Source organism: Sphaeramia orbicularis, chromosome 19 (assembly GCF_902148855.1).
Source record: "Sphaeramia orbicularis chromosome 19, fSphaOr1.1, whole genome shotgun sequence".
Taxonomy (NCBI): domain Eukaryota; kingdom Metazoa; phylum Chordata; class Actinopteri; order Kurtiformes; family Apogonidae; genus Sphaeramia; species Sphaeramia orbicularis.
This window is the reverse complement of record NC_043975.1, coordinates 1,977,083-2,003,658: the sequence shown is the minus strand read 5'-3', so window position 1 is coordinate 2,003,658 and position 26,576 is coordinate 1,977,083. Positions and strand designations below refer to the sequence as shown.

The 26,576-nt window shown below is 36.3% G+C and overlaps 1 protein-coding gene across 3 annotated transcripts in view; it reads right to left on the bottom strand.

The window, feature by feature from the left end:
• stxbp4 (syntaxin binding protein 4) overlaps window positions 1–26,576 on the bottom strand; it is a 79,887-nt gene that overhangs the window by 40,841 nt on the left and 12,470 nt on the right. For all 3 annotated transcript variants that reach the window (XM_030122079.1, XM_030122075.1, XM_030122078.1), the window contains exons 2-12: window positions 25,564–25,637; window positions 23,618–23,713; window positions 21,456–21,525; window positions 19,923–19,997; window positions 11,872–11,957; window positions 9,752–9,905; window positions 7,987–8,119; window positions 7,657–7,763; window positions 7,226–7,472; window positions 4,989–5,070; window positions 876–952 (exon numbers count right to left, since the gene is read on the bottom strand). In XM_030122079.1, the coding sequence (XP_029977939.1) occupies window positions 876–952; window positions 4,989–5,070; window positions 7,226–7,472; window positions 7,657–7,763; window positions 7,987–8,119; window positions 9,752–9,905; window positions 11,872–11,957; window positions 19,923–19,997; window positions 21,456–21,525; window positions 23,618–23,713; window positions 25,564–25,637 (1,201 nt within the window). The remainder of the gene's footprint in view (window positions 1–875; window positions 953–4,988; window positions 5,071–7,225; window positions 7,473–7,656; window positions 7,764–7,986; window positions 8,120–9,751; window positions 9,906–11,871; window positions 11,958–19,922; window positions 19,998–21,455; window positions 21,526–23,617; window positions 23,714–25,563; window positions 25,638–26,576) is intronic.

Sequence of the window (26,576 nt, the reverse complement as noted above, 5' to 3'; positions counted from 1 at the left end):
GAAATATTTAGGAAATGTTGATACTGGCACAAGGAGCAAAACATGATTATATTTTGGTGGTGATTGGGGAGGGGGTGGGGGGGGGGGCTGAGGTCTGCACTCTCCAAGTGCTTTTCTAGTTTTTCATCATAGTATTAAATGGTATCGTGAGTATCAGTTCTCATGACATCCCTCGGACTAACCACATGTAAAATGGCTGGAATCACTGTACCAACTAGTGATGCGTGAATCAGCGGGTTGGGGGATCAAAAAAATGTCACTTTATTTGCGGGGCGGGTCACTGATTGAGCAGAGACACCAAAATATGTACAGTATCATGTATAAATTCCTTATAGCAGGTTAAAATACTTAAGTGATTTATAGCCCATTATATTTTGTATTATTATTTGATGGTTAGTATTACATAACTTGCATAACTTGCGGATCGATGTCACATGAGCACCAAACAGTGACACCTGGCCACCGTAGATAATTAATTGGTTGAGGGTGTGGGTCGGGTTGTAAAAATGGCTGCAGTGGTGCGGAGTGGTTTGGGGTGGGTCCAGTAGTTCCACAAAAGCAGGACCCACGGGTTGGAAAAAAAAAAGAAAGAATAAACGGACCCGCGCATCACTAGTACCAACCATGTCTAAAATGGTGGGAAATACACACATACAAGCCCAACCTCTGCAGTATTAAATGTCAGAAAACAGCAGTAAAATGCGTCTTGTTTGAACGTCCTCTGTTGTCGTGAACATGTCCCAGGCTGTAACTACAGAACATTCAGTCCATGTGGTTTGTGTCATATTTGTAGGAACAGAAGCTCCTGATGTTCTGTTGTTGCTCTGCTCGTTTTAATGACCAGTTAGGACCAGTTATGTGAATTATCAACCCACCTGCTCCAGTCGATCCAGTTTGAGGCGACAACTGCTGCTGAGGGAACATTTCCTCTGTAGAGTCTGACCGCAGGACTCTGAACGGAAACACACCAGTACGTCCACATTAAAACATCCACTGGTACATGTGTACAACAGGAAACACACCAGTACGTCCACATTAAAACATCCACTGGTACATGTGTACAACAGGAAACACACCAGTACGTCCACATTAAAACATCCACTGGTACATGTGTACAACAGGAAACACACCAGTACGTCCACATTAAAACATCCACTGGTACATGTGTACAACAGGAAACACACCAGTACGTCCACATTAAAACATCCACTGGTACATGTGTACAACAGGAAACACACCAGTACGTCCACATTAAAACATCCACTGGTACATGTGTACAACAGGGTTTATACCAGGAGGATCAAACTCAGGTCTGCATTCAGCCTAACTGGATCTGCAGTGGGCCGGACCAGTAAAACAGCAGCATCATAAACTATAAATAATGACAACTTTTTCTCTTTGTTTTAGTGCAATAAAAAACATGAAATTATGAAAATATTTACATTTACAAACTATCCTATCAGACAGGCCTCCTCTGTCTGTTTTTAAATCCCTTCTTCAAACCCATCTTTTCTCCTTGGCTTCTGAATGTTTTATTTTTATTCAATTGTTTTATTTGCTACTGGTTTATTGTTCTTATTTGTTGTAGTTTTTAAATTGTACAGCTTTTTATGTTTTTAATCTATTCTTGTATTTTATTCTTTTATTCAGGTTTTATCTATTCCTCTGTATTTTTAATCATTTATTTATTTTTAATCTATTCTTGTATTTTACTCTGTTATTTTGTTTTTTATTTATTTTTCTGTATAGCACTTTGGTCCACTGTGGTTGTTTTAAAGCACTTTACAAATGAAGTTGGATTGGTTTGGATCCTTTAACAAAAAAACATGAGAATAACCTGAAAAAAACTGCAACGTGTGAGAAAAATATTTATACTGTTTCATATTGTGTCTTTGACATTGTTCTGGTCTTGTTTTGTCCTATTGCTTCTTTTACATCTGTGTTATTACATCTTTGTCATTTTTTTTATCTTGTTTTGTCCTTTATGTGGTTTTTGTATCATTTTATCATTTATATATACACACACACACACAAATATGTATTTATGTATCTATTTATTTAATCTTTTACTCAAGTTATTCTCTTGCCACAGCTTTTACATTTTTTGTGTAATATCACTGCTATTTTTATGTAATGTTTCCTCCTGTTGCATCTTTACTTTTATTTTGTTGCTTATTTTCACTCTCGTTGCATCCATTGGTTAAATCATACGACACTTGTTCTGTTAAGTGTCAAATATGGTTTGTGTTAAATCCATGTATCATTCGTTCTTTTCATATTCAATAGAGAATCCAGTCGGAAAACGAAAAAATGACTCGTTATTTCATTATTCATGTACAAGTCAAAAATGAAAAACTAGTTGTTTTTCATTCTTACGACTGTACGCACAAATTAAAAATTGGAAATAAGCAAATGGACCACATGTCAGGTTTCACCATTGATCTGCCTTGGATCTGCGCTCTAAGTGTTTTTCTAGTTGTGTATATTTTTCCCCTTGGCTGATGTATTTGTATATATTGTACAGATTTACCTCCGCCAAGGAACAGTGGAGGTTTGTTTGTTTGTCTGTTACCAAGATAACTCAAAAAGTTATGGACGGATTTTGATGAAATTCTCAGAAAATGTTGATACTGGCACAAGGAACAAATGATTAAATTTTGGTGGTGACTGGCCCCCCCTCCCAATGGGGCTGATCTGCCTTGTTGAAGGTCTGCGCTCTCCGAGTGCTTTTCTAGTTTCCAATTTTTAATTTGAAAAACGACTCCTTTTTTTTTTTTTTTTTATTTGTACATGAATAATGAAATAATGAGTCGCTTTTTCGTTTTCCGATTGTGGATTCTCAATAGAAAATGAAAAGAACCAATGACACAGTTTATGTTGGAACAGTGAAACGGTAACAAAAGTCTGCTGTGGGACAGATCTGATGGTACTGGTACTCTCCTCAGGCCGTTCATTGGTTCTGGATTCTGAGGTGAATCCTGTCTGCTGTGGAATCTGCGTCACATCTTTGGCTTGGTTTTTCCGTCACATATGGAGGAAGACCTCAGGATTCCTCACACACTGGGACGTGATGATGCTGGTGGCCTTGTCGGCCAATCGGAGCCCAGACCTCCCACTTTCCTCACATCCTCCTCTGATCGCCGGCCAAACGTGGGCCATCTGTACACGTTCATCTGTGCTTGGGTCTTATATCACTGCCTTTCACCAGCGGAGGTCGTTTAAGGTCCTTCTGAGTCTAATCCTGCTTCCACTAAAACCTCTGTTAATGTTCTATTTAAAACAGTAAAGTCATTTTATATTATCACAGTATATGGACATTTGTTTTGGTCCATCGTATCTGAGCAGTGTTTTTTTTTATTTTGAATTCTGAAAGAACAGTTATTATTTGTGAGACATAATTTTGTTTGAATATTTTTTTTATCATTTTCATTTTGTTGGAGAGTGTTCCTTTTTCATCCTGATACATTCATTTCATCTTGTATCATTTTTTTTTTGTTTCCATATTCAGATTATAGTGTTTGTCTTAGAGGAACTGTCTTTTAAATAATTTTCATTTTTGTCACATTATTTATTTCTTGTTCATTTTTTCTTTTTTTCCATTATATATCTATCTATCTATCTCTCTATATATATGTATATATATATACATATATATATATATATATATATATATATATATATATATATATATATATATATATATATACATATATATATATATATATATATTCGTATTCACTGTGTATATTTTTTCCCATCTGGCTGATGTATATGTATATTTTGTATATATCTGAGTATATTTTTCCACCTGGCTGATGTATTTGAATATATTGTGTATATATTTGTGTGTATTTTTCCACCTGGCTGATGTGTTTGTTGTCTGTTGTTGTTCTTGTTCATTTTTACATCTTTTACTGTTTCCTATGTTTGTCTCTTTTAACATCAATATTATTTTGATGCAACCTTTACCTTATTTTCACCATGTGTCTTTTACATGATTTTCATCTTGTCACATTATTTATTTCTTTTTTATCCTGCTGTTTTACATTGTTCTGCATATTTTATTACCTTCAGCATATTTGTCTGGTTATGTCTTATGTCAAATTTCATTTTGTTCTGTTGGTTTTGTGTTAAATATTTTACAATATTTCTGTATTTTAGTGTCTTCAGTAATAATTTGATTATGATGCAACTTTTGTGTCTTGTTACATCTTTTATTATGTTATTTTTACTTGACTTATCTTTCTTTTTTGGTGGAAATTTTCATTTACATCTGTTTTGTCTTGTACCTATTATGTTATTTTTATTTTTGTAATATCTTTCTCTCTCTGTTCTTACATCCTTTCCATCTCATCCTTTTCATTTTATTACGTCTTTTCCATCATGTTTTTGTCAGGTGTTTCACTTTGTTCTTCCTGATTCTTCTCTTATAATTAAAGTGGTGTAAAATTCCAGCTGTAATCACCATAAACAGAATAAAATCAGCCTTTTCTTTACACACGGGTTTCTGGTTATGGGGTTACTGGACACTGGTTATGTGGTTACTGGTTATGGGGTTACTGGTTAGTGGTTATGGGGTTACTGATTATGGGGTTACTTGACACTGGTTATGGGGTTACTGGTTAGTGGTTATGGGGTTACTGGTTATGGGGTTACTTGACACTGGTTATGAGGTTACTGGTTATGGGGTTACTGGTTAGTGGTTATGGGGTTACTGGTTATGGGGTTACTTGACACTGGTTATGGGGTTACTTGACACTGGTTATGGGATTACTGGTTATGGGGTTACTGGTTAGTGGTTATGGGGTTACTGGTTATGGGGTTACTTGACACTGGTTATGGGGTTACTGGTTATGGGGTTACTTGACACTGGTTATGGGGTTACTGGTTACTGGTTATGGGGTTACTGGTTATGGGGTTACTTGACACTGGTTATGGGGTTACTGGTTACTGGTTATGGGGTTACTGGTTACCAGGTTAACACATACTGGGATTTGTGTCAGCAATGCTGTTGCTCTCGGCCGTGGAGGTGATTTCCGTTGCCTCTGTTCTTCCCGGCGACACTCGAACCTGCAAACATTAACACAGCATATTAATGATGATTTAATGAGAATCGGTCTATATTAAAACTGGAACATGTCAGTATTCAAACTGGAACATGTCTGTATTCAAACTGGAGCCAGGTTCAATCCTGATATCTGACAGAAACACATGACAACCGACACATCACCACTCATTCATTTTCATCACTGCTCTGTGTCAGACATGTCGTTATTATTTAAGGTGAGGCAGTAACACTGTACATTATCGCCGTCATTTACAGCCAGAAATTTCACATGTACTTAATTAAAGGTCATGAGTATTTACAGATATTATGCGTATTTTTAGGTATGTAATGTATATTTGCATAAGTGTCGTATATATATATATATATATATACCGTACTTTCCGGACTATAAGCCGCTACTTTTTTCTCGTTTTGAACCCCATGGCTTATACAGCGATGCAACTCGAGTATAGATTTATACGGGCTAACGGCCTCCAGGGGGCGCTCTAGCAGGAAGCGCAAAAGTGAGACAGACAGGTGGAAGAGGTGATGAAGAGGAGGAGTTTGAATCTGAACCTTTAACCATCATTTTGCGTGTCATGCACAAACCCTCATCATGGAAAACACACGAAGAAATGCAGATTTTGCAGCTTTGAAGTTAAAAGCAATCGATGCGTCTGTAAAGAAGGAAACAGAGCTGCAGCACTGAAGTGCCATTGAGCAACAACGGAGGAGAAACTGAGAAGGAGTGTGACGGAGAATTTGAGGCTGTTCAACTCCAACACTGAAGAAGACGACTGCTCTGGTTTAATGAGCAGAAGGAAGATGAAGATACAGACCAATGACTTTTCTGGGTTTTTGAACCAGCCTGTTCCTGTCGTTTGACTGCCGTGTTACAGGTACCGTTTGGAAAAAAGCAGTTAAGGTATGGACATAAATACTTAAATCATCTTTTTGTTTACCATCTTTGTGTAAATATCTCATGTCACAACGTGGACACCTGCAGCTTATATTCCGGTGCACCTTATAGCCGGAAAGTAGGGTATATATATTTATAACTGGCTGCACAGTAGATTTATAATTACTTTGTACTTCTTTTGTATATGTGTATTTTATTAGTATGTGTTTTGTAAATATTCCCTGCCTGACTATTCGATTTGTATATATTTGTATATATTTTGTGAATATTTTTTTTCCTTGCTGATGTAGTTGTATGTATCATATCTTTGTAAATGTTCTACATATACATTTTCTTAATGGCTGATATATTTATACATTTTGTATGTATTGATATATTTTGGATATGTTTGTATATATATATATATATATATATATATATATATATATACACACACACATATATATATATATATATATATATATATATATATATATATATATATTTTTTTTTTTTTTTTTTTTTTTTTTTTTTTCCCATCTGGCTGATGTATTTGTATATATTGTGTATATATTTTGTATACATTGTATATATTTGTGTATATTTTTTCCACCTGGTTGATGTATTTGTATATATTGTGTATATACTTTGTATATATAGTATATATTTGTGAATATATTTTCCACCTGGCTGATGTATTTGTATATATTGTGTATATTTTGTATATATTGTGTATACATTTGTGTATATATTTTCCACCTGGCTGATGTATTTGATATATTGTGTATATATTGTATATATTTGTGTACATTTTTTCCACCTGGCTGATGTATTTGTATATACTGTGTACATATTTTGTATATATTGTACATATATTGTGTATATATTTTGTATATATTTGTGAATATATTTTCCACCTGGCTGCTGTATTTGTATATATTGTGTATATATTTTGTATATATTTGTGTATACATTTTCCACCTGGCTGATGTATTTGATATATTGTGTATATATTGTGTATATATTGTATATATTTGTGTGTACATTTTTTCCACCTGGCTGATGTATTTGTATATATTGTGTACATATTTTGTATATATTGTATATATATTGTGTATATATTTTGTATATATTTGTGTATATATTTTCCACCTGGCTAATGTATTTGTATATATTGTGTATATATTTTGTATATATTTGTGTATACATTTTCCACCTGGCTGATGTATTTGTATATATTGTGTATATATTTTGTATATATTTGTGTATACATTTTCCACCTGGCTGATGTTGACCGATGGCAGCGTCTCACTTGCAGGGTTTCGGCATGAGGTGATCTTGGTGACGACGGCTGGTTGTGGAGGCAGAGCGCCTGGGGCCGGGGACCTCGTCTGAGGCCCCGCCCCTCCACCAGACCCCCCTGACCCTCCAGAGACCCCGGACCCCCCGATGGGGCTGTGGGGTCCACTGCTGGAGCTGGAGGAAGACCTCCGTCTGATGAAGGCAATTTCTACCGTAGGGTCTGGTCTGCAGGACGAACAGAAGGTCATTTATGATCATGGTTTTATTTGTTTTCTACATGTTTACATCATTTTCATCCTGAGTTTTATATTTATACAACTTTATTTTTATTTCTATAGTCTACGTCCTTTCTGTTGGATCTTTGACATGGTGAACCAGGTCTTTCAGTATTATTTAATGTTTTTTTGACCTGAGTTTAGTTCGTGACAGGATATTTCTGGCCTCCTCATACGTGACTCCGATCAGAGATTCTTTGTTGATGGAGACGAGCTGATCTCCGACCTGCAGCCTCCCATCCTGACAACACGAACACAAACAAACAAATAAACAAACACAAAAACAACGAGGCTCAGAGAGGTGTTTTCACTGTTTTCAGATGATCAGTGAATGATAATGGAATAAATCACATCCACTTTCATAATGATCATCCTCACATCTTCTCACAGACTGATCTAACGTCTGTAAAACCATCAGACTGGTCCTTTAACCCTCGTTTCTAGTGTTTAAAGACATCACTGACCTTCTGACAGTCGCCTCCAGGCACTATTTCCTGAATGAACACCATTGGTCCTTCGGCTCGGTTGGCTCCGCCCTTTATGACGAGCCCCAGGCCTGTTCCCTTGGCAACGCAGATCAACTGAATCACACTGTCACTGCAGAGGAAAAAAACACTTGTGACTAGATCTATATTTCCATCTCTGCTGACCAGTGCTTTTCAGCGTTTCTACTCAGATGCTGGTGTTCATCTGTAGAATCCCAGTTTCTTCTGTAAGTGATGCTTTGGAGGCTGAATGTTCACATTTGAACTTTTCTAAGTGATGAACAGTGACGGCAAAGTGGTGGATCACAATTTTTAATTTCTTTTCACTATTTGGGATCAGCAGGAGCTAGGGATGTCCTGATCTGATCTAAAGATCGGTATCGGCTGCAGATCTGGTGTTTTTTTAGAAGATCAGATTTAGTCGCGAGATCGGGGCCAATCTGGGCCCGATTCTAGGCGGGGGGTAAATGTCCTGCCCCCTCAAGTTAGAGTTTCTGATGGTAGGGAAAACAGTGATGAACGTGAGGAAAGAAAAAAACCCTGAAGTTTTCTGAGCATTTCATTGTGCATGCTCTTAGGCGCATTCCTGCCTCACACTTGAGTTCATCCCCACACTGAAGGACGATGAATTCTGACGTGATTTCACAGAATATTTAGACAAAATACTTTGGCGGTAAAATACTCAAAGTGAATCCGCCATCTTGTCTCCAGAGACGCAAAACGAACCACGTGCCATCAACGAACCAATCAGAGCCATTGATACAAGTTCCGCGTTGTAAATGAGCATCTCATTGGTTGAGACAAGAAGAAAGCAATATGGCTGCACCCATGAGGCGGACCCAAATAAAAATAATTTACAATTTTCAGAGCAATTTATGTGTAATTTTCCAGCTGAAATGTTGCCAAACCAGACGGAAATGATTCGGACACATTTAATTTACCTGAACATATGGTCAGTTTTCAGAACCAAATGGATTTCCGGCAAAAACCGGAACACTTTCATCACTGGGAAAAAGAAAATTAGCTGCACAACAGCAGGAGGCTTAGAGGAACTAGTAAAGCGTCTTTAAGTTTCACTTTCATTTTCTGGTCTGATAGTGATGTGCAAGTCGGGATTTTTTTTTTTTTTCAATCTGCAGGTGTTTTGCAGAATTATCTGACCCGACCCAACCCGACCTGTGAGTAACCCACTGATGTGCGCATCACTAACAGAACTCACCCCCATATAATACCTGGACAGACCAGTCCATAGACACGCTACAGCAGTGTCAAACATACGTCCCATGGGCCAAAACCGGCCCGTCAAAGGTTCTAATTTGTTCCACAGTATGAATTTGGAAAGTGCAAAAATTATACTAAAGTTATTAAGAGTCAGAGGTGTCATAGTAGTTTTAGTTCAGGTTCCACATTCAGCCCAGTTGTGATCTCTAGTAACATAATAGTATAAAAACCTACAAATAATGACTCCAAATTTAAAACAAAATTTCATTGTAAAAAATTGGTATTGGATCGGTATCGGCAAAACTAATCCTAAAAAAAATCAAATTGGATTGGAAGCAAAAAAATCCAGATCGGTACACCACTAGTAGGAGCTAATAAATATATAAACAATGTTTAAGTTTTGTCTTGAACATGAGGCAGTTTCTGAAGAAATGACGTCCTCATTATGGAAATGATGGCTTTTTTTACTAAGACACAAACACTTCATTTCCCTGGCATTGGCAGCCTATGAGGTGGGCGGTACCTGAAGGCGTGGGGGGGCGTGTGCACAGTGTAGGGGTTGTTGGCAGCGTACGGGGGGGCCTGGGTGTAGGCCGTCACCCCTTCTTTAGGACTGAGGAGCTGAGGACTCTCTGATCTGGAGGAGGATGAAGAGGACGCCGTGTCCGTCAGCTTTCCTGAATGAAGACCAGAACATGGGATGGTGGTTAAACCCCGCCCTCTTTGGAGCCTCGTTATTTCATCAGACTTTAACGTAGAAACATGGTTCAAACATTAAACCGGTCTCCAGACTTCAGACTTTCATGGTGTCCATCAGTATCTGGATATCTAGTTCAGTATTTATTTAATCACAGTTTCAGTTTGATGCTTTTTTTTGTGTGTGTTTCTGATTTTCTGGCTGTGTATTTAATGATGCTAATCTTCTGTCTTCATGCTGCTGTTCCTCTGAGTCCGTTTCCATCCACTTTTCCATATCTACCACAGATGCAGCTGCATTCGTCCTCTTTCAGATGACACTTCAACCAAAGCCCGGTGACTTCAACAATCTGAACTATGAGCCTCAACGTGACAGGAGTTCCATCCAACTGACCATTCGACCAATCAGAAACCAGAGCAGAGCATTCAGATCACCTCCACTAAAACTCACTGTTTACATCCACGACTTTCACACAGTTTACACTAAACCCACAGAAAATGGACATCAGCGCCTTCAGACCAGTCTCCTCCAACTCACAGCGGGAGGACTTGGGTGATTTGAGGAACCAAATGTGACAGAAAAGCCTCTAATTCAGTCAGTCTCAAAGGTAAATCTTTGGCTCTGCGCTTAACTGACAAAAGTGGCGGGAATCACTATAGCAACCACGTAGAAGTCATAGGAATCACCATAGCAACCATGTAAAACTGGCAGGAATCACCATAGTAACCATTTAAATTGGCAGGAATCACCATAGCAACCATGTAAAAGTGACAGGAATCCCCACAGCAACCATTCAAAACTGGTGGGAATCCCCATAGCAACCATGCAAAAGTGCCAGGAATCACCATACCAACCATGTAAAAGTGGCGGGAATCACCATAGCAATCATGCAAAAGTGGCAGGAATCACCACAGCAACCATGTAAATATGGTGCAAATCACCATAGCAACCGTGTAAAAGTGGTGTGAATCACCGTAGCAACCATTCAAAAGTGGATGGAATCACCATAGTAACCATGTGAAAGTGACAGGAATCCCTCTTCCAACAATGTAAAAGTGGCAGGAATCACCATGGCAACCATGCAAAAGTGACAAGAATCACCATCGCAACCATGTAAAAGTGATGAGAATCACAATAGCAACTGTGTACAAGTGGCAGGAATCACCACAGTAACAAGTATTTACATATTGATAGAAAGTAACTAAATTAATTTGTGGCTAAGGATTATAAACATATTATAAACAAGTTCTACTTCATCCTCACTTCTTTTCAATAGTTTTTTCAATAGCATTTTCCTCTTTTTCTTATATATAACACAATTTTTAACACTACGTTTTCTATTTCTACTTCTAATAATTGTACATTCATAATGTTTTTGTTATTTTCATCTTTTTGTTAATCTTTCTACTTTCACATGCTTCAAATAAATGGTAAGTCAATTTAATCAGAGTAAAACTAACAGGTTCATTGCAGAGTTAACTTCTTTTCTCTACATATGACAGTATAGACTTAAAATCAAAACAAGTCTTTGGAAAGTATGACTGTTTCTGAGTAAAGACAGCTAGGTCGGTTTTGACAATTAACCGTATTTTTCCATCATGGAGGCACTTTAAGGATGTCCAAATGAGAAGTGTACAGGACTAGGGCAGGTTTTGGGCAGGTTTTGACATCATTTTGCATAAAAAACACCAGTCAGAGATAGCGAAGGTATGTTTGTGTTATAATGTTCATGGGTAGAGTGTTTGAAGTGCACATATTTTTGGACAATGAGCTCTTTTTAACTGTTTTCTTCTACCGGTGAAAACAGAACAGGTCTTCTAAACCGCAGTGATAGTGCAGATGTTTTCCTGGGTTTGAGGGTTAATATTAGACCTGGATCAGGCCTGAGTGGGTTTCCTGTGTCAGTGTTAGTGTCTGTGAGTGGGTTTTCATGAGTGGGTTCTTACCTGTGCAGATCTGAGTGGGTGAGATTCGTCCTGATGCAGAGACGTTGTTGCTGCTGTATTTCTCCATCAGTTCAGCGAATTCCCTCCTGAGAATCAACCAAACACGACCAATCAGGAGGTTTTTAGACGTTATCCTTTCATTTTACATTTCAGCACAAAAAACATATTTTATTGTAAATGTCAGTTCTTGAGTGAGTGTTGTGAAAGGACTGAAAAAAAAAAAAAAAAAAAAAAAAAAAAAAAAAATATATATATATATATATATATATATGTTCTTTAGTAATTAAATGTTTCCAGAGAAGGGTTGGGTTATTTGTGTCTCATTTTATGATTTAATACATTTGGTCAACATATAAACATTATATATAATATATGAGAATACTGGTGATTTTTATTGATTTTACTTTCTTGCCATAATTATTTTATGAAGCATGTTGTGACATTTATAGTATATCTATACAATTTAATTGAAATATTTATACTGAAAGTAAAATTTGAAACAGAATGAAGGCAAAATGTAAAGCAAATTAAAAAAAAAACTGAAATAAATAATAAAATAAAAATATACTTAAAAAATTCCAAAATTAAACATTCTGAAAAAAAGTGAAAGACAATTTCAGTAAAAATAAAAAAAAATGAAAATAATTAAATAATAATAATAATAATAATAATAAAATCAATAAATTGGATGATTTCAGAATAAGAATCCAAAATAAAGGTATTTTTTTAATCATTAAATAAAACAAACGAACAAGAGGAAAATTAAACTAAAATATCTCAATTAATTCAGCAAAATAAATAAAATAATTCATGTAAATATAAATTATAATCAAAACTACATTAAAATGTCAACCAACTTTTTCCTCTGTGACTTTTTTTCATCAGTTTCAGAGTCAGTTTTATGTTCAATAATAAAATGTGAGTTGTTTTTCTTATTTTTCACAAACATTAAACAAATGATTTTCTGCATGTTACGTGATTCTTCTTCTGTATTTGTTTGCGTTTGTCTCCCTCTTATGGACAAACACTGAATGATTTCATGTCTTTCAACAACAGTAACAGTATGTGATGATCTGACTCACGACTGACAAAGCTTTAAAATACACACAAAACAAAAAAATTAAACATATCAGACCCTGTATTTTATCAAGTTGCTTTAAACAATCAAATTAAATTCAACTAAACCCATCAGATGCATATTTCTCAGTGACGTTTTTAATTCTTCGGTCCTTTTTTCACCTCTGGTTGAACAGTTCAGAGCAGGACATGTTTTAATGTGAGGTTTTTTTTTTTTTCCCCATTTTTGAGCCATCTGGTTCTATTTTAAAACCTGCTGCACAATTAGGTCAAAAGCCCAGCGTGGTTAAAGTGTAAAATAATAAACATATGGTTCATCTGCTGCTGGTTGAGCTGCTCACACTCATCACTTCTGTTGATTTACAGGTTTTAATCCAAAGTATCTTCAAATAACAAGGTTTTAATGCTTATTTGTACACACAGTGAAAATGATATTTATTGACAAATATGGCGTTTTCTTTTGTACGGATTGAGCCATTTTAACACCACGATATGCACACATTCCACCAAAACAACTTCTCTCCAGATGATATTTTGCAAATGCACTGTTGATGCATCCTGAACTCAAAACCTCACCTAAAAAAAAGGAAAATTTCCTGCTTTAGCAGATGTCACCAGACTGATCTGCAGAACTAGCGTAGCGCTAATGAAGTACGGAGAAAGATCTGGATACGCAAGACTAATAATTTTGAATCAAGTCTGTAAAACTATTATAATATTGCCCAAAAGGTGGCGCTATGAGTTGTAAGAACAATCACAGGCCTTGAGTAAATATGGACAAAAATCATGAATAATAAAAGTTTTCAACATGTAAAAATCTTGAACCCGGGATCACCTCTTGCAGCTAGGGATGTAACGACATGAAAATTTTATATCACAGTTATTGTGACCAAAATTATCAAGGTTATCATTATTATCACGGTATTGTTGAAATTATGCTCAAAATATTCAAAAAGTACTGATACACACACTGAAATAATTTAACCAAGCTATATTTTGAAAAAAAAACAACAACAACAACAACAAAAAAACCCCCAAAAATAATAGTCCCAATGTCCCTTCTGTGTCAGAAACATTCAAATATTAACCCTTAGTGGTCTGAGCCTATTTTGGCCATTTTTCAATACTTTTGATTTTGCCTTTATATACTATATAAACAAATGTTTACTGTACCCATGTTTGGGATCTTTTTTTCAGCACAACTTAATTTATATCATCTGCCTATTATTTTTTTTTCACTTTAATCTACTGTATCAACATAAAAGGCCAGAAAACACAAAAAAACCATAAAATCCAATTTGAAAAATGTATATAATTTATTGCATAAATAACACACAGATGCTTAACGAACCTTTCCAAAGACTTTAAAAGTGAATATTGGTTCCAAATATTAGGTATATAAAATCAAAATTGTAATAAATTAAAACTATACTCAAATATTTGACATTAAAGCAGATCTTTACACCGGGGTTTTTCCCCTAAAAGTAGGGTAATCAAACACGGTTATCATGATAATTAGAATTAAAATGGCAATACTAACCGTCTGCAATTTTACCGCCGTTCATCGCCATACTAATTGTTACATCCCTACTTGCAGCTATATTCAGATGTATTTTTGTTAAACTGTCACAGTATGTAAAGATTATATGTATTAACCCTCCAGTATCATGGTGAGCATATGATGCACACTTTACACTTCATGTTATAAAAGGTCATATTATTTTTTACAATTTGCTTTAGGTCAGAATTCTAAAGTTGTTCATTTTTGCCTGATTTTTAAAATTGTGATCAAATTTCAAATCAAATCAAATTTTATTTACATAGCGCCAAATCATAACATTTTACATATAAAGCCAGTTGGAACCAGACGCTCAAGCCAGTTTAAAGAAACCCAACAGAATCCTCCAGGATTCAGATCCATCCACTCAAATCAGCCCATTGTAAACAGTGTCAAACTCCTACACTTACATCCGTCTACCAAGTGAGTACAACAGACACACTGACACGTTAGAACATTTAACCTAGCACAAAAAATAATAATGCATAATAACCAATGTTGGTGTTAATCACTGACATATGCCAGGATGAAAAAATTAAACAAACAAAAATTTTTTTATGTGGAATATTGAAAAGAAAAAAGTTGTGTTTTTTTTTACATCCAAAATCATGGTTTGTTTACATCACAAACATGGCATTCAAAGGGTTATAAAATATGGCAGTTACTGAGTATTTGATATTTTTGTTTATGGCTCAAGTTGATGAAATACAAAAAAGTGTATTAAAAAAAAACTAGAAAAGCACTCAGAGAGCACAGACCTCTGACATGGCAAACCAGTGCACCCCCCCATCACCACTAAAATGTAATCACTTGTTTCTTGTGCCAGTATCAACATTTTCTGAAAATTTCATCAAAATCTGTCCATAACTTTTCAGTTATCTTGCTAACAGACAAACAAACAAACAAACAAAAATACAGACAAACCCCAATGAAAACATAACCTCCGCTGTTCCTTAGTAGAAATAAAAAGTTAAAAAAAACTATGAAAAAAAAAAATTTACAGTACGGCACTGTGCAGATTACGTGAGTTTGGTTCACAGGCCGAAACCCGGCACAGAAGGTCCAATCTGGCCTGTGGGTCATTGAATCTGCGAATTGCCTAAATTACACTGAAGATATTAGATATCAATGGTGTCAAACTCATTTAGTTTAGGGGCCACCTACAGAACAATGTGAGCTCAAGTAGAATAATCAATCACATTTATTTATATAGCACCAGATCATAAACAAAGTTATCACATGACACTTTACATATACAGCCGGTCTAAACCAGACTCTAATACAATAATAACCTATAAATAATGACAACTCTAAATTTTCTTCTTGGTTTAATGCAAAAAACAGTAAAACCTTTACATTTACTTATATGAATAACCTTAATAAATATGAACCTGAAATGTCTTGCAAAAAATAAGTGCAATTTTGCCAACATTGTGCCTGTTATTAAATAATTTATGCATTTGTGGATCTACTGTGATCTGTGTGTTAATAGTAAACTGTTGAAATTACATTTATTTTTCTTAAAAAATTTCCAGTTGTACATGGTTGTTCAGGTTATTCACATTTTCATCATGTTATTTTACGGTTTTCACATTAAAACGAGGAGAAATTTTTGAATTATTAATTATCCTCCTAAGACCCAGGACATGTCAGCAAAGTACAAGCTTTTTTGTTTTTTATTAAATCAGTGCCTATATTGGAAACATCATGATGCAACAGTTTTTTCAGATGCAGTTTTTAACATTTTTTATGGAATGTCCTTTGTGGTGGACAGTTTTCTTTTCCTTTTTTTTTTTTGGATAAAGTTGTGAAACTCTTGTCCACAAATGTGGACAGAGGGTTTTAGGAGGTTGTAGGTTATTATATTATTGTATTTACTGGTCCGGCTCATTTGAGATCACATTGGCCATGAACTAAACTGGGTTTGAACACCCTGCACTAGAGGTTCCACAGACACTTCACCCATTTATAAACTTAATGCCATTAAAAATACTTGAATCACTAGCTTGTCATTTTTTATACGGTTGAACTGAATTGAAGTTGCGTGGTATTGTTGTCTTGAAGGCCAATACTAAAATTCATTGTTTTTATTGGACAGAAGTCTGTCTTTATGGGTCAAAGCTTAAACGTTGCATGAACTTCATTGATTTTGTCATTAATTGTTGGCTGTACAGACGATGTTCCTGGTGCAGAATAAAGTGACGCAGTGAATCTCAGGTCTGTTCAGGTGATCCTTTGTCTCCACAGCTCGCCGTCCTGGAACCACCTCTGAAAATTCCCATCCAGCAGCTTAAAAATGACATAATCTGAGAGAAACACTCCAACGCCTCAGTCCGTGAACCTGCAGGAATAATCTGAGGCTGTTTGTGTTTCTGCTGTTTATCCATGAACCTGCGAGGACAGCGGCGGAAAATCCATGTCCTCTTCATGACCCTGAACGGCTCCCAGGCAGCCGCACTTCATCACCATCATCATCGCGGTGGTTTTAAAGTGCGAAACCAGCAACGGTGACCGTGGAGGTTGAGCGTCGAGGTGAGTCTGACGTGTCGCCACAAAGCGGCTTTCGACACAGCCTGTTTCTAATAATACACATGGAAATGAAAGGACTTTCCGACCTTTTCCTCTGCAGCCACAACAACACATCACATCCCATCATGCACCTCTGTCAGGTCACACCTCATCACCTGTTTGGATGGTGTGGACCGCTCTGATTCACCTCCGTCCTTCACCAATCAGCTAATACTTATTATGTAACTGGAGTCTTGGTGGTAAATTACACAGCGAACAAACCAACAGAAAAAGACTGAGAAAAAAAAACAGAAAGACCGAACGACATCAACATCAGACACGAGCAACAGGACAAAAATTTAGAAGTTTGTAGTTGGAAACAACAATATATAACTTGATTTTGTTACTCAGTATTTGATGAAGTTTACAATTTTACCAGGTCAGTAAGCTAGCATTCAGTATTAGCTCACCTTTAACTCATTACACTCCTGCAGCTCCGCCCCTTTTGTCCAAATATGGTCTCTTCCAACTCCAAGAACCCAACATAGTGGCGACCAAAACACAAGCTAAGAACTAACTTGACTTTGTTAGTATTTCATGAAGTTTACTGTTTTACTGGGTTGATAAGCTAGCATTTAGCATTAGCTCACCTATATCCCATCACGCTCCTGCCCCCCCCACCCCATCTTTATCCATATATGATCACTTCCAGCTCTAAAAAGCCAACATGATAGTGATTAAAACATGAGCTACTTGCTTCAAAACAGTTCAGAAACAAATGGGTGACGTTGAGGTTCTGTCCAATAATTACACAAAATCTATGGTTTAAACATATGAGACAAACTGAACTACAGACACCTACGGTTCAGGACTTTGAGGTTTGATCTGGACTGGACATCAATGTCAGACAGTCACATAGACGATGATGATGACAGGACAGATTTAGTCTGACCACAGACTAATTCATTAAATATACCACTGGGTGGATGATATTTTTAGTTCTGCTTTATTATTAGGGCTGTGTATCGGCAAGAATCTGGTGATACGATACAAATCACAATACTAGGATCACGTTACAAAATATCACGATACATCATGATACTGTTAAAAAGGCAATTTTTTGTTTCTTTTTTTTTTTTAAAGATTATTTCCTGGAAGGATTGAATTACACCAGAAATACGTACAAATACAAAACACATTTTTATTTCAGAGCAGGATCTAATGCTTTATCACAACACTTTTCTAATTCTCCTAGTTTCAAAAGGAACTACCATCTGCCTCTCAGACAGTAAAAGTGCTTTTAGGATGATTCAAATAACCATTATTTAATAAAACAGTTAAATAATAATAAATAAGACAGAAACAATAAAGAAAAACAAAAAACAAAAACAAACCTCTGCCATATCTGAATTTGAATAAATATCAAAAAATATCCATACAGTACTTTTTAATATCGATACAGTATTGTGAAATGAAATATCGCAATATATTGCAGAACCGATATTTTCTAACACCCCTATTTATTATATAATGATTTTACAACAATAAAATCAGTGTAAATCGTAGCGTCATCATCTGCTTCCACATGTTTCTACTGTAGAACATGTGCGTCCATGGGAGGAAACTGGGACTCCTGAACGCCACAATCTGAACACAGGTCAAACCTCAGACCTGGTCCAGACCCAGTCCAGACCTTCCATGTGGTTTCACGTTGACAGCCTATGACGACTCACAGCCAACAGCGTTAGCTCCCACAGCGTTGTGTCCAAACCTGGTCCAGACCTGGTTTGACCCAGTCAGACCCAGTCCAGAATCAGTCTGGACACAGTTGAAACATGGTCCACACATGGTCCAGATCTGGTAGGACCTTGTCAAACACCATCTAGATCTGGCTAGACCCAGTAAGACCTGGTCCAGACTCAGTTGGACCTGGTTGGATCCGGTCCAGACCTTCCATGTGGTTTCTAGTCCATGTTTGCGTCTGGTGAAGACTCGGAGCAGACCGCATTTGCCAACACAGCATTGTGTCCGTAAACCTAACCTGGTCCAGACTTGGTTGGACCCAGTCAGACCTGATCCAGACTCGGTCTAGATCTGCTGGGACCCGGTCCAGCTGTTCCCTGAGGTTTCCGGTCCATGTGATGACTCAAAGCCGACAGCGTTTGCTCCCTCAGCGGTGTGTCCTTATTGTGTCACAGTGCGTTTGTGTTTGCGTTGACAGGTGGACGTGGAGAAGCGCCGGCGACAGCAGACTGCCAGGTCGCTTTACCTCCTGCTGCTGAGCGCCGACGCTGCTGTCAGCGAATCACAGACAGCCATCGGTTTAGAGCAGGACACACCGCGAACGCCACCCGGATACAAAGACCCAGGACAGATCTGGAAAGCTCATTCGTTTGTGTTTAGAGTCAGTATTCCAGCTGCGCTTTTATTATTGAAGAGGAAAATAATGAGAACAGTTTAACTCATTATCTCATTATTGATTTATTACACATTATGTTAACTCATGGAACTGGGCCTCCAGAGTTTTTGATTTTAGGTTAGTTTTACTTTACAGATCAAAGAGTTTTATTAATAACCCTACAAAAATAAGACTAGACACTATCAACCTAATCACACAGCACAGATATTTACAGGTGCAGATTTATGAGGATTTGAGTTGATCTAGTTATAGATTTGGTGATACTGAACAGAACCACATGCTGTCTTTTGATTGTTTATAGCAGTTTCAATTGAAAAAATTCAGAATCTGTGCATAATCCTTCATATGTGAGCAAGTATCGAAACAGTGAAATCTGCCACAATGTGTTAAAGTCACTAAATTAAAACTCATCCACAACATGAAGCTTAAACACAAACCACGGGGAGTTAAATCAGCAATAAGTGAAGATTGAAGTTGGTGTGTTTGTACCTGGACTCATCATCTCTGGCGATGAGCAGTGACATGTGATTGGACAGGGAGGCGGTCCTTAAGATCTCCACCGCCCTATCAGAAAACAAGGCAAACACACATAGAAATATCAGTAAACCTTTAGGGATTAGAATGAAAAAGAACAGGTAGTTATTCGTTAAAAACTTAAGGCTCAGAGGCTTAGGCCCAAAATGTGTCTCAGAACTGCTTTGGAGTAAAATACGTCATGATAATACGACACATGAATTTAACTTTCGAATTAAAGAAAGAAATACAAAAACTAAAAGATGTGCAAAATGCACAAAGACTTCAACACATAAGGACATAACAGACGTATCAAGATGAAAAATGCCCAAGAAGAAACTTCCGGAGCCAGTGTTTCGACTAAAAAACAGTGTAAGTTTCATGTGTCTGTACGTCACTGATGCTGTTGCTTATTAAGTAGCATTTAATGTCATTGTTGATGTCGTCTTTCTACCTGCAAATGCATCTAATTTAAAAGGCTCATATTTATCTAAACCCACTCTTATTAATCTGTGGTTCATTTCTTTGTGTATTTGGACCCTAATGGTTCATTCAGTTTGAATTTGAACCCTCCAGCTGCTGCAAAACTATCTTTAGATTCATTAAGGCAAAAATCCAGTGGATTTCTACAACCTGTTTGAATTCCTGCTTAATTTCTTACATTTTATAACTAGTTCCATCCCGACATTCGCACATATCAGGTCCAGACTTCAGATGAACATTTCTCCAGTATTTCTCCATAATTGTTTGTCGTCGTCAGAGGTTGTAGTCCAGACTGAAAATATGTCCAAACTTGGAGTCCATTACCTAAAATGTTCAGTTGTTGGTTGAACGGGACAGAGCACAGCCAATGACCTGGAGGGGGCGGGGCCTGAAGTGGCTCATGTGCATTTAAAGGGTCAGTGCTCAAAACCACCTTTCTGATGTCTAAATCCGATACGTATCCGATATTTTGCTTCAGTCTGAACGGCCAGGTCGCATTTATCCAACCTTTACGTCACTGAAATGCAACAAACGTCACAATGTGCATGCGAGTCACTTCAGGGTCGCATTCAGTTCACATTCAAAGCTGATAGAAGTCACATTTAATATGTAATATGAACCAGCACACACAAACAAAAAAAAAAAATCGGATTTCAACAAAAAATCCAAAATGTGCATTAAGACCTGCTGTGTGAACGTAGTGCATGAGTGTCTTATAAAGGGTTAAGAACAAAAAAAGAGAAAATGTGTAGCTGCAAATTTGCCCAAAGTTGAAAACTTAAGTAACTTACATAATCACATGTACTTTTATTAGGTCACGTTCAGGGTTTTTCTCCATTTATGATGTTTTGGTGACACACTGAAGGGTTTTTTTTTTTTCCTCTGCAGGATGGTTTGTTTGTTTGGGTTTTATCGCCGTGCACGGTGCTGCTTCTGCTCGCTAAGCTCCTCTAAGTCTGTTATGGGATATTCAAATCAAAATAAAGAGGGTTGTGGTGTTAAACTGCAGTGGAAACACACACTCACCTTTCATTGGTGACGCCCACCAAACTGATATTATTGACATCCAGAATCAGGTCACCTGACTTAAGCCGCCCTGGAACAAAGAGTGACAACAGACGGACACAAGGACAGGTGACGGACCACAATAATAACAACAGTAATAATGGTTAGTTTGTATTTTCGTTTTTTAATATAATTTTATTTTTTCATTTAGGAAAAATACTTTACAACAGAGTATTAAAAAAACGAAAAAAACAACTGAAAAGTCAACAATGGTAAAACACGAACACATTCCATATAAGTTCTATGTCTTCCCCTTTTTTACATTTTGTTAATAATATATTTTGTTAATGTTGTTGGTAATGTTGTTATATTTCACATTTTCCCTCGTTTTCACTATTCTTATTTCAAAATCCACACAAGTTTCAACTCCAGTACATTCAACCAGTTCAAATAGAACGCATTTCCAGTTATATATATATATATATATATGTATATATACATATATATACATATATATATATATATATATATATATATATATATATATATATATATATATTTATATATTTATATATATACAATCCATTTTGACCACATTTCCATAATTATTATTATTACCTCCGCCAAGTAACAGCAGAGGTTATGTTTTCATCGGGGTTTGTCTGTTTGTCCGTTAGCAAGATAACTCAAAAAGTTATGGATGGATTTGGATGAAATTTTCAGGAAATGTTGATACTGGCACAAGGAACAAATGATTACATTTTGGTGGTGATTTGGGGGGGGTGGGGGGGGGGGGGTGGGGGGGGGGGGGGGGGGGGACTGATCTGCCTTGGCGGATGTCTGCACTCTCCGAGTGCTTTTCTAGTTTATCCTGTTTTATACTTTTAACCTTCTAAGACCCAGGACATGTCAGCAAAGTACCAGCTTTTTGTGTTGTTTATTAAATCAGTGGAAACTTCATGATGCAACAGTTTTTTCAGATGCAGTTTTTAACATTTTTATGGAATGTCCTTAGTGGTGGACAGTTTTCTGTTCTTTTTTTTTGTATAAAGTTGTGAAAGTCTTGTCCACAAATGTGGACAGAAAACCCATAGCTGGGTCTGAGGAGGTTAAAATATTTCAACATTTATTCCATATATTCCAATTTTTACTTCATATACAACATCAGCCATATTTCTAAATTCTTATTCAATAGACTACAACTTTCATTCCATATATTTCCAACTTTTATTCAATATATTTCAACTCTTACTCAATATATTTTAACTTTAATTCCATATATTCTTAATTTTAAATTTTTATTATCCAACTTTTACTCAATAAATGTAAACTTTTATTCCATATATTCTGAATTTTAATCCATATCTCAAATTTTATTTCATATATTCAACTTCAAATCTGTATGTTCTCAAGTTTAATCAATATCTTAATTTTTATTCAATATATTATGACTTTTATTCCCATATATCCAGCTATTACTCAATAAATTTAAAATTTTATTTAATATTTTCTGAATTTTAATCCATATCTCAACTTTTATTTAATATATTTCAACTTTAAATGTGTATTTTCTCAAGTTTAACCAATACCTTAGCTTTTATTCCATATAACTTTTATTCCCATATATTCAACTTTTACTCAATAGATATAAACTTTTTTTTCATATATTCTGAATTTTAATCCATATCTCAACTTTTATTTAATATATTTCAACTTTAAATCTGTATTTTCTCAAGTTTAATCAATATCTTAACTTTTATTCAACACATTTAAACTTTTACTCAATAAATTTCCATTTTTATTCAATATATTTCAACTTTTATTCCATATATTCTGGATTTTAATCCATATCTCAACTTTTATTTAATATATTTCAACTTCAAATCTGTACTTTCTCAAGTTTAATCAATATCTTAACTTTTATTCAATACATTATAATTTTTATTCCCATATATCCGACTCTTACTCAATAAATTTAAACTTTTATTCCATATATTCTGCATTTTAATCCATATCTCAACTTCTATTCAATATATTCTAACTTTTATCCCATATACAGACTAAAACATACATATATGTAGTGAAAATAGGGGATGTAAATGTACTATACACATCATCATCATCACTACATATACATTATTAATACTACGTACGGGTTCGTATAGTACCAGTGAACTACGTACCATCCAGAGCCGCCAACCCACCGACCACCACCCGTTTGATGTAGATGCCGAACTCTTCGCCCGTCAGCTCTCGGTAACCTCCGATTACCTTCACACCTGATGATTCACATGGAATGAAAAAAAAAAAAACAGATCAGTTTCTAACACAAACTACAGGTCAAACTGGATTTCTGTTCCTCTGACAGTCAGTGGTGAGTTTCAATAATGCAGTAATGAACTGAAACAAAGACTGAACATTACAATATGAAACACGGAAAAATGTGTCTTATACAGGTTTAAAAAAAACAGTATTCAATGTGATTCAATGTCTGAAACCTGCCAAAAACTCTCCCAAGCAATTAGAAATATTCAGCATGTGTTGAATGAAACAGCAGATTACAAAACTCATTATTGGAACAAAAGAGTTCAAGACACGCTGAGTGCAAACAGGGGTCAGGCTAATTACTGGAACAGAACTCATACCCTACACACAGCCTAGTTTTTAATGCTACGTCCTGTTTATTTACTTGTATGTTAACATTCATGATTCAAGAAGTTTACTGTCATAAACACACCAGTACTGAGCAATGAAGTTCCCTTCACACGACTAACGTAAACAATTAAACTTAAATAAAATGAAATGAAGGAAATATATTTAAATAATACATATGTCAATAAATAGTGACTTTGACAATTAAAGTCCAAAGGTCCAAAATGATATAAAAATGCTTTTAGTGAAAGCAACACAAAACTAAATCCTTCATGAGCTCCAAAAAAACCTCATCTGTAAGTTTTTTTTTTTCTTAATTGTGCTAATTTGTAAGGGTGTGTAGTGGCAAGAATCTGGCAATATGATACAAATCACAATACTAAGATCATGATACGATATATTGTGATATATCATGATACTGTTAACAAGGCAATATTTTTTGTTCATTTTGTTTCTTTCTTAAAAAGATTGTTTCCTGTAAAAATTTAATTACACCAGAAATAATTTAATTTGTGCATGATAATTAGATGAAAATGACATAAAACATGCAAAAAATTAAACTTAGGTAACCCAGTCATCATTTCTACCTCAAAGCACATTATTTGAGCACATGATCTGATTAATCAGTATTTTTATTAATGTTTCTATAAAAATGATCACATGATGCTCATGTTTTTTTTAAAGTGTAATTGACTTTTTTGGTCAGTTTTACACCTCAGAGCAGTAACCAGAATTCATTTAATCTCATCTGTTTCACTACAGGTGGAGAAAATGACTCTTAAATCTTTGTTTCCAGACAGAGGCTGGTTTCATTTCTGGTTGTTTTCTTGTTTTCAGAGCTGAGGTTCTGCAGCACACCTGTCTAAATAAAGGATTAAATGCTAAACTCAGCTCCTGACTGTTGCATGCGCAATATATGTGTCAATCAAACATTCAAATATTGATGCTTTCAGCTCAAATCCTCATGAACAGGACATCTGACTGCTGTAGACATGATGTGTCCCACTACTTATGTCCATATAGTTTAGAAACATCAATATTTCCTGAAAGTTTAATGGGAGATTTTTCTTCCTCAGTCAGATGTGATGACAGTAGATGGTTAGTTGTGATAGAAAATTATTATTTACAGTCAGAGCAGGAAAAATATTTTAGAAATTTAGCGGAAGAACTTTTAAAATCATAGTCATAAGTAAATAAAAATTATATATACATACATATATATATATATTTAAGAAAATCAATGTTGAGAGAAATTCAGTCCAAACCATCTGATTCATTTTGGAAGCAAAGATAAGAATTTAAACCAAACTAACCAATGCACTGATATTTATCCCATAATATAAAACTGACATTAGTCCTTATTGTTTTGTATCCCAGACCCCTGTTAGAAAAGAAACACCTGGATTCAACGTGGCCCAATACTTTTGTCCATCTACAGACTGCTCTTAAAGTCTGGTCTGAAGTTGAAGTTGCTCACCGAGTCCCTTTTTGCAGTCGCTGAACTCCAGCCTCTGGACGGCTCGGTTGATGCCGTGCGGGCCCATGATGGTCCTGGAAACAACAAAAACAACACAACACACTCACAAACCTATCAACATCCTGCCTCGGTGTCGTCCAAAGCCTCCCTCTCCCTCTCTCTGCTGCACAAAATAATCAAATCATCTCAGGATTTTGCCGTCGTGCGCCTCCGTCCCTCCCTCCCTCCCTCATCTGCTCGGCTCGTCTGAAATCTGTCAGACCGCGCTCTGACCTGGATCTGGACCTGGATCTGGATCCGGATCCCGAACAACGCTCAGAGGGACATGATGACAAAGCGGTCTGTGTGCGTCGTCGACCTCTGAGCGCGCTCAGTGAGAAGATTAACGCTGCGGAGGTTCTTTAGGCGCCGTTCCGGTGATCCCGCCGTCTGCCGGTCCCGTCCCGAAGCTCGGATCAGCGTCACTGCTCCGGATGAAGCCGACGGTGTCTGACGGTGTGTGTGCGCTTCAGGGTTTGTGTAGACGGCAGCTTTTGTCACACAGAGCGACACTTGACACAGACGGAGGGTTTAACCAGGGATTCAGCGACGGTGAAAGTCATGACCCACACATGTGTCACTGTCGACTTTAGGTGGTTTGTGTTATTTATCCTCCTAAATACATCTTCATTAGAAATATGAGACTCTTATTTTTAAGTCTGTCAGTCCTTCACCACATTATCTGTCAACAAACACATTAAATTACGTACATTTATGAAAAACTCTTCAATATAACATGACACACACATATCTGACACTGATCAGTGGACACATGTATTAGTGCATCCATAGTTTTCAACTTAACTGTGTTTGGATCCATTTGGAGACGAGCTCTTTAGATCAGATGAAACACCAGCATTTGGTCAAATCTGTTCTAGATCAAACCTCAGTCCTGGACCAAAGGTTCAGTTTATAAAAGGAACAGAGGAATACATGACACTTTATTTTATCAAATGCCATTTTAAAGCCAATAC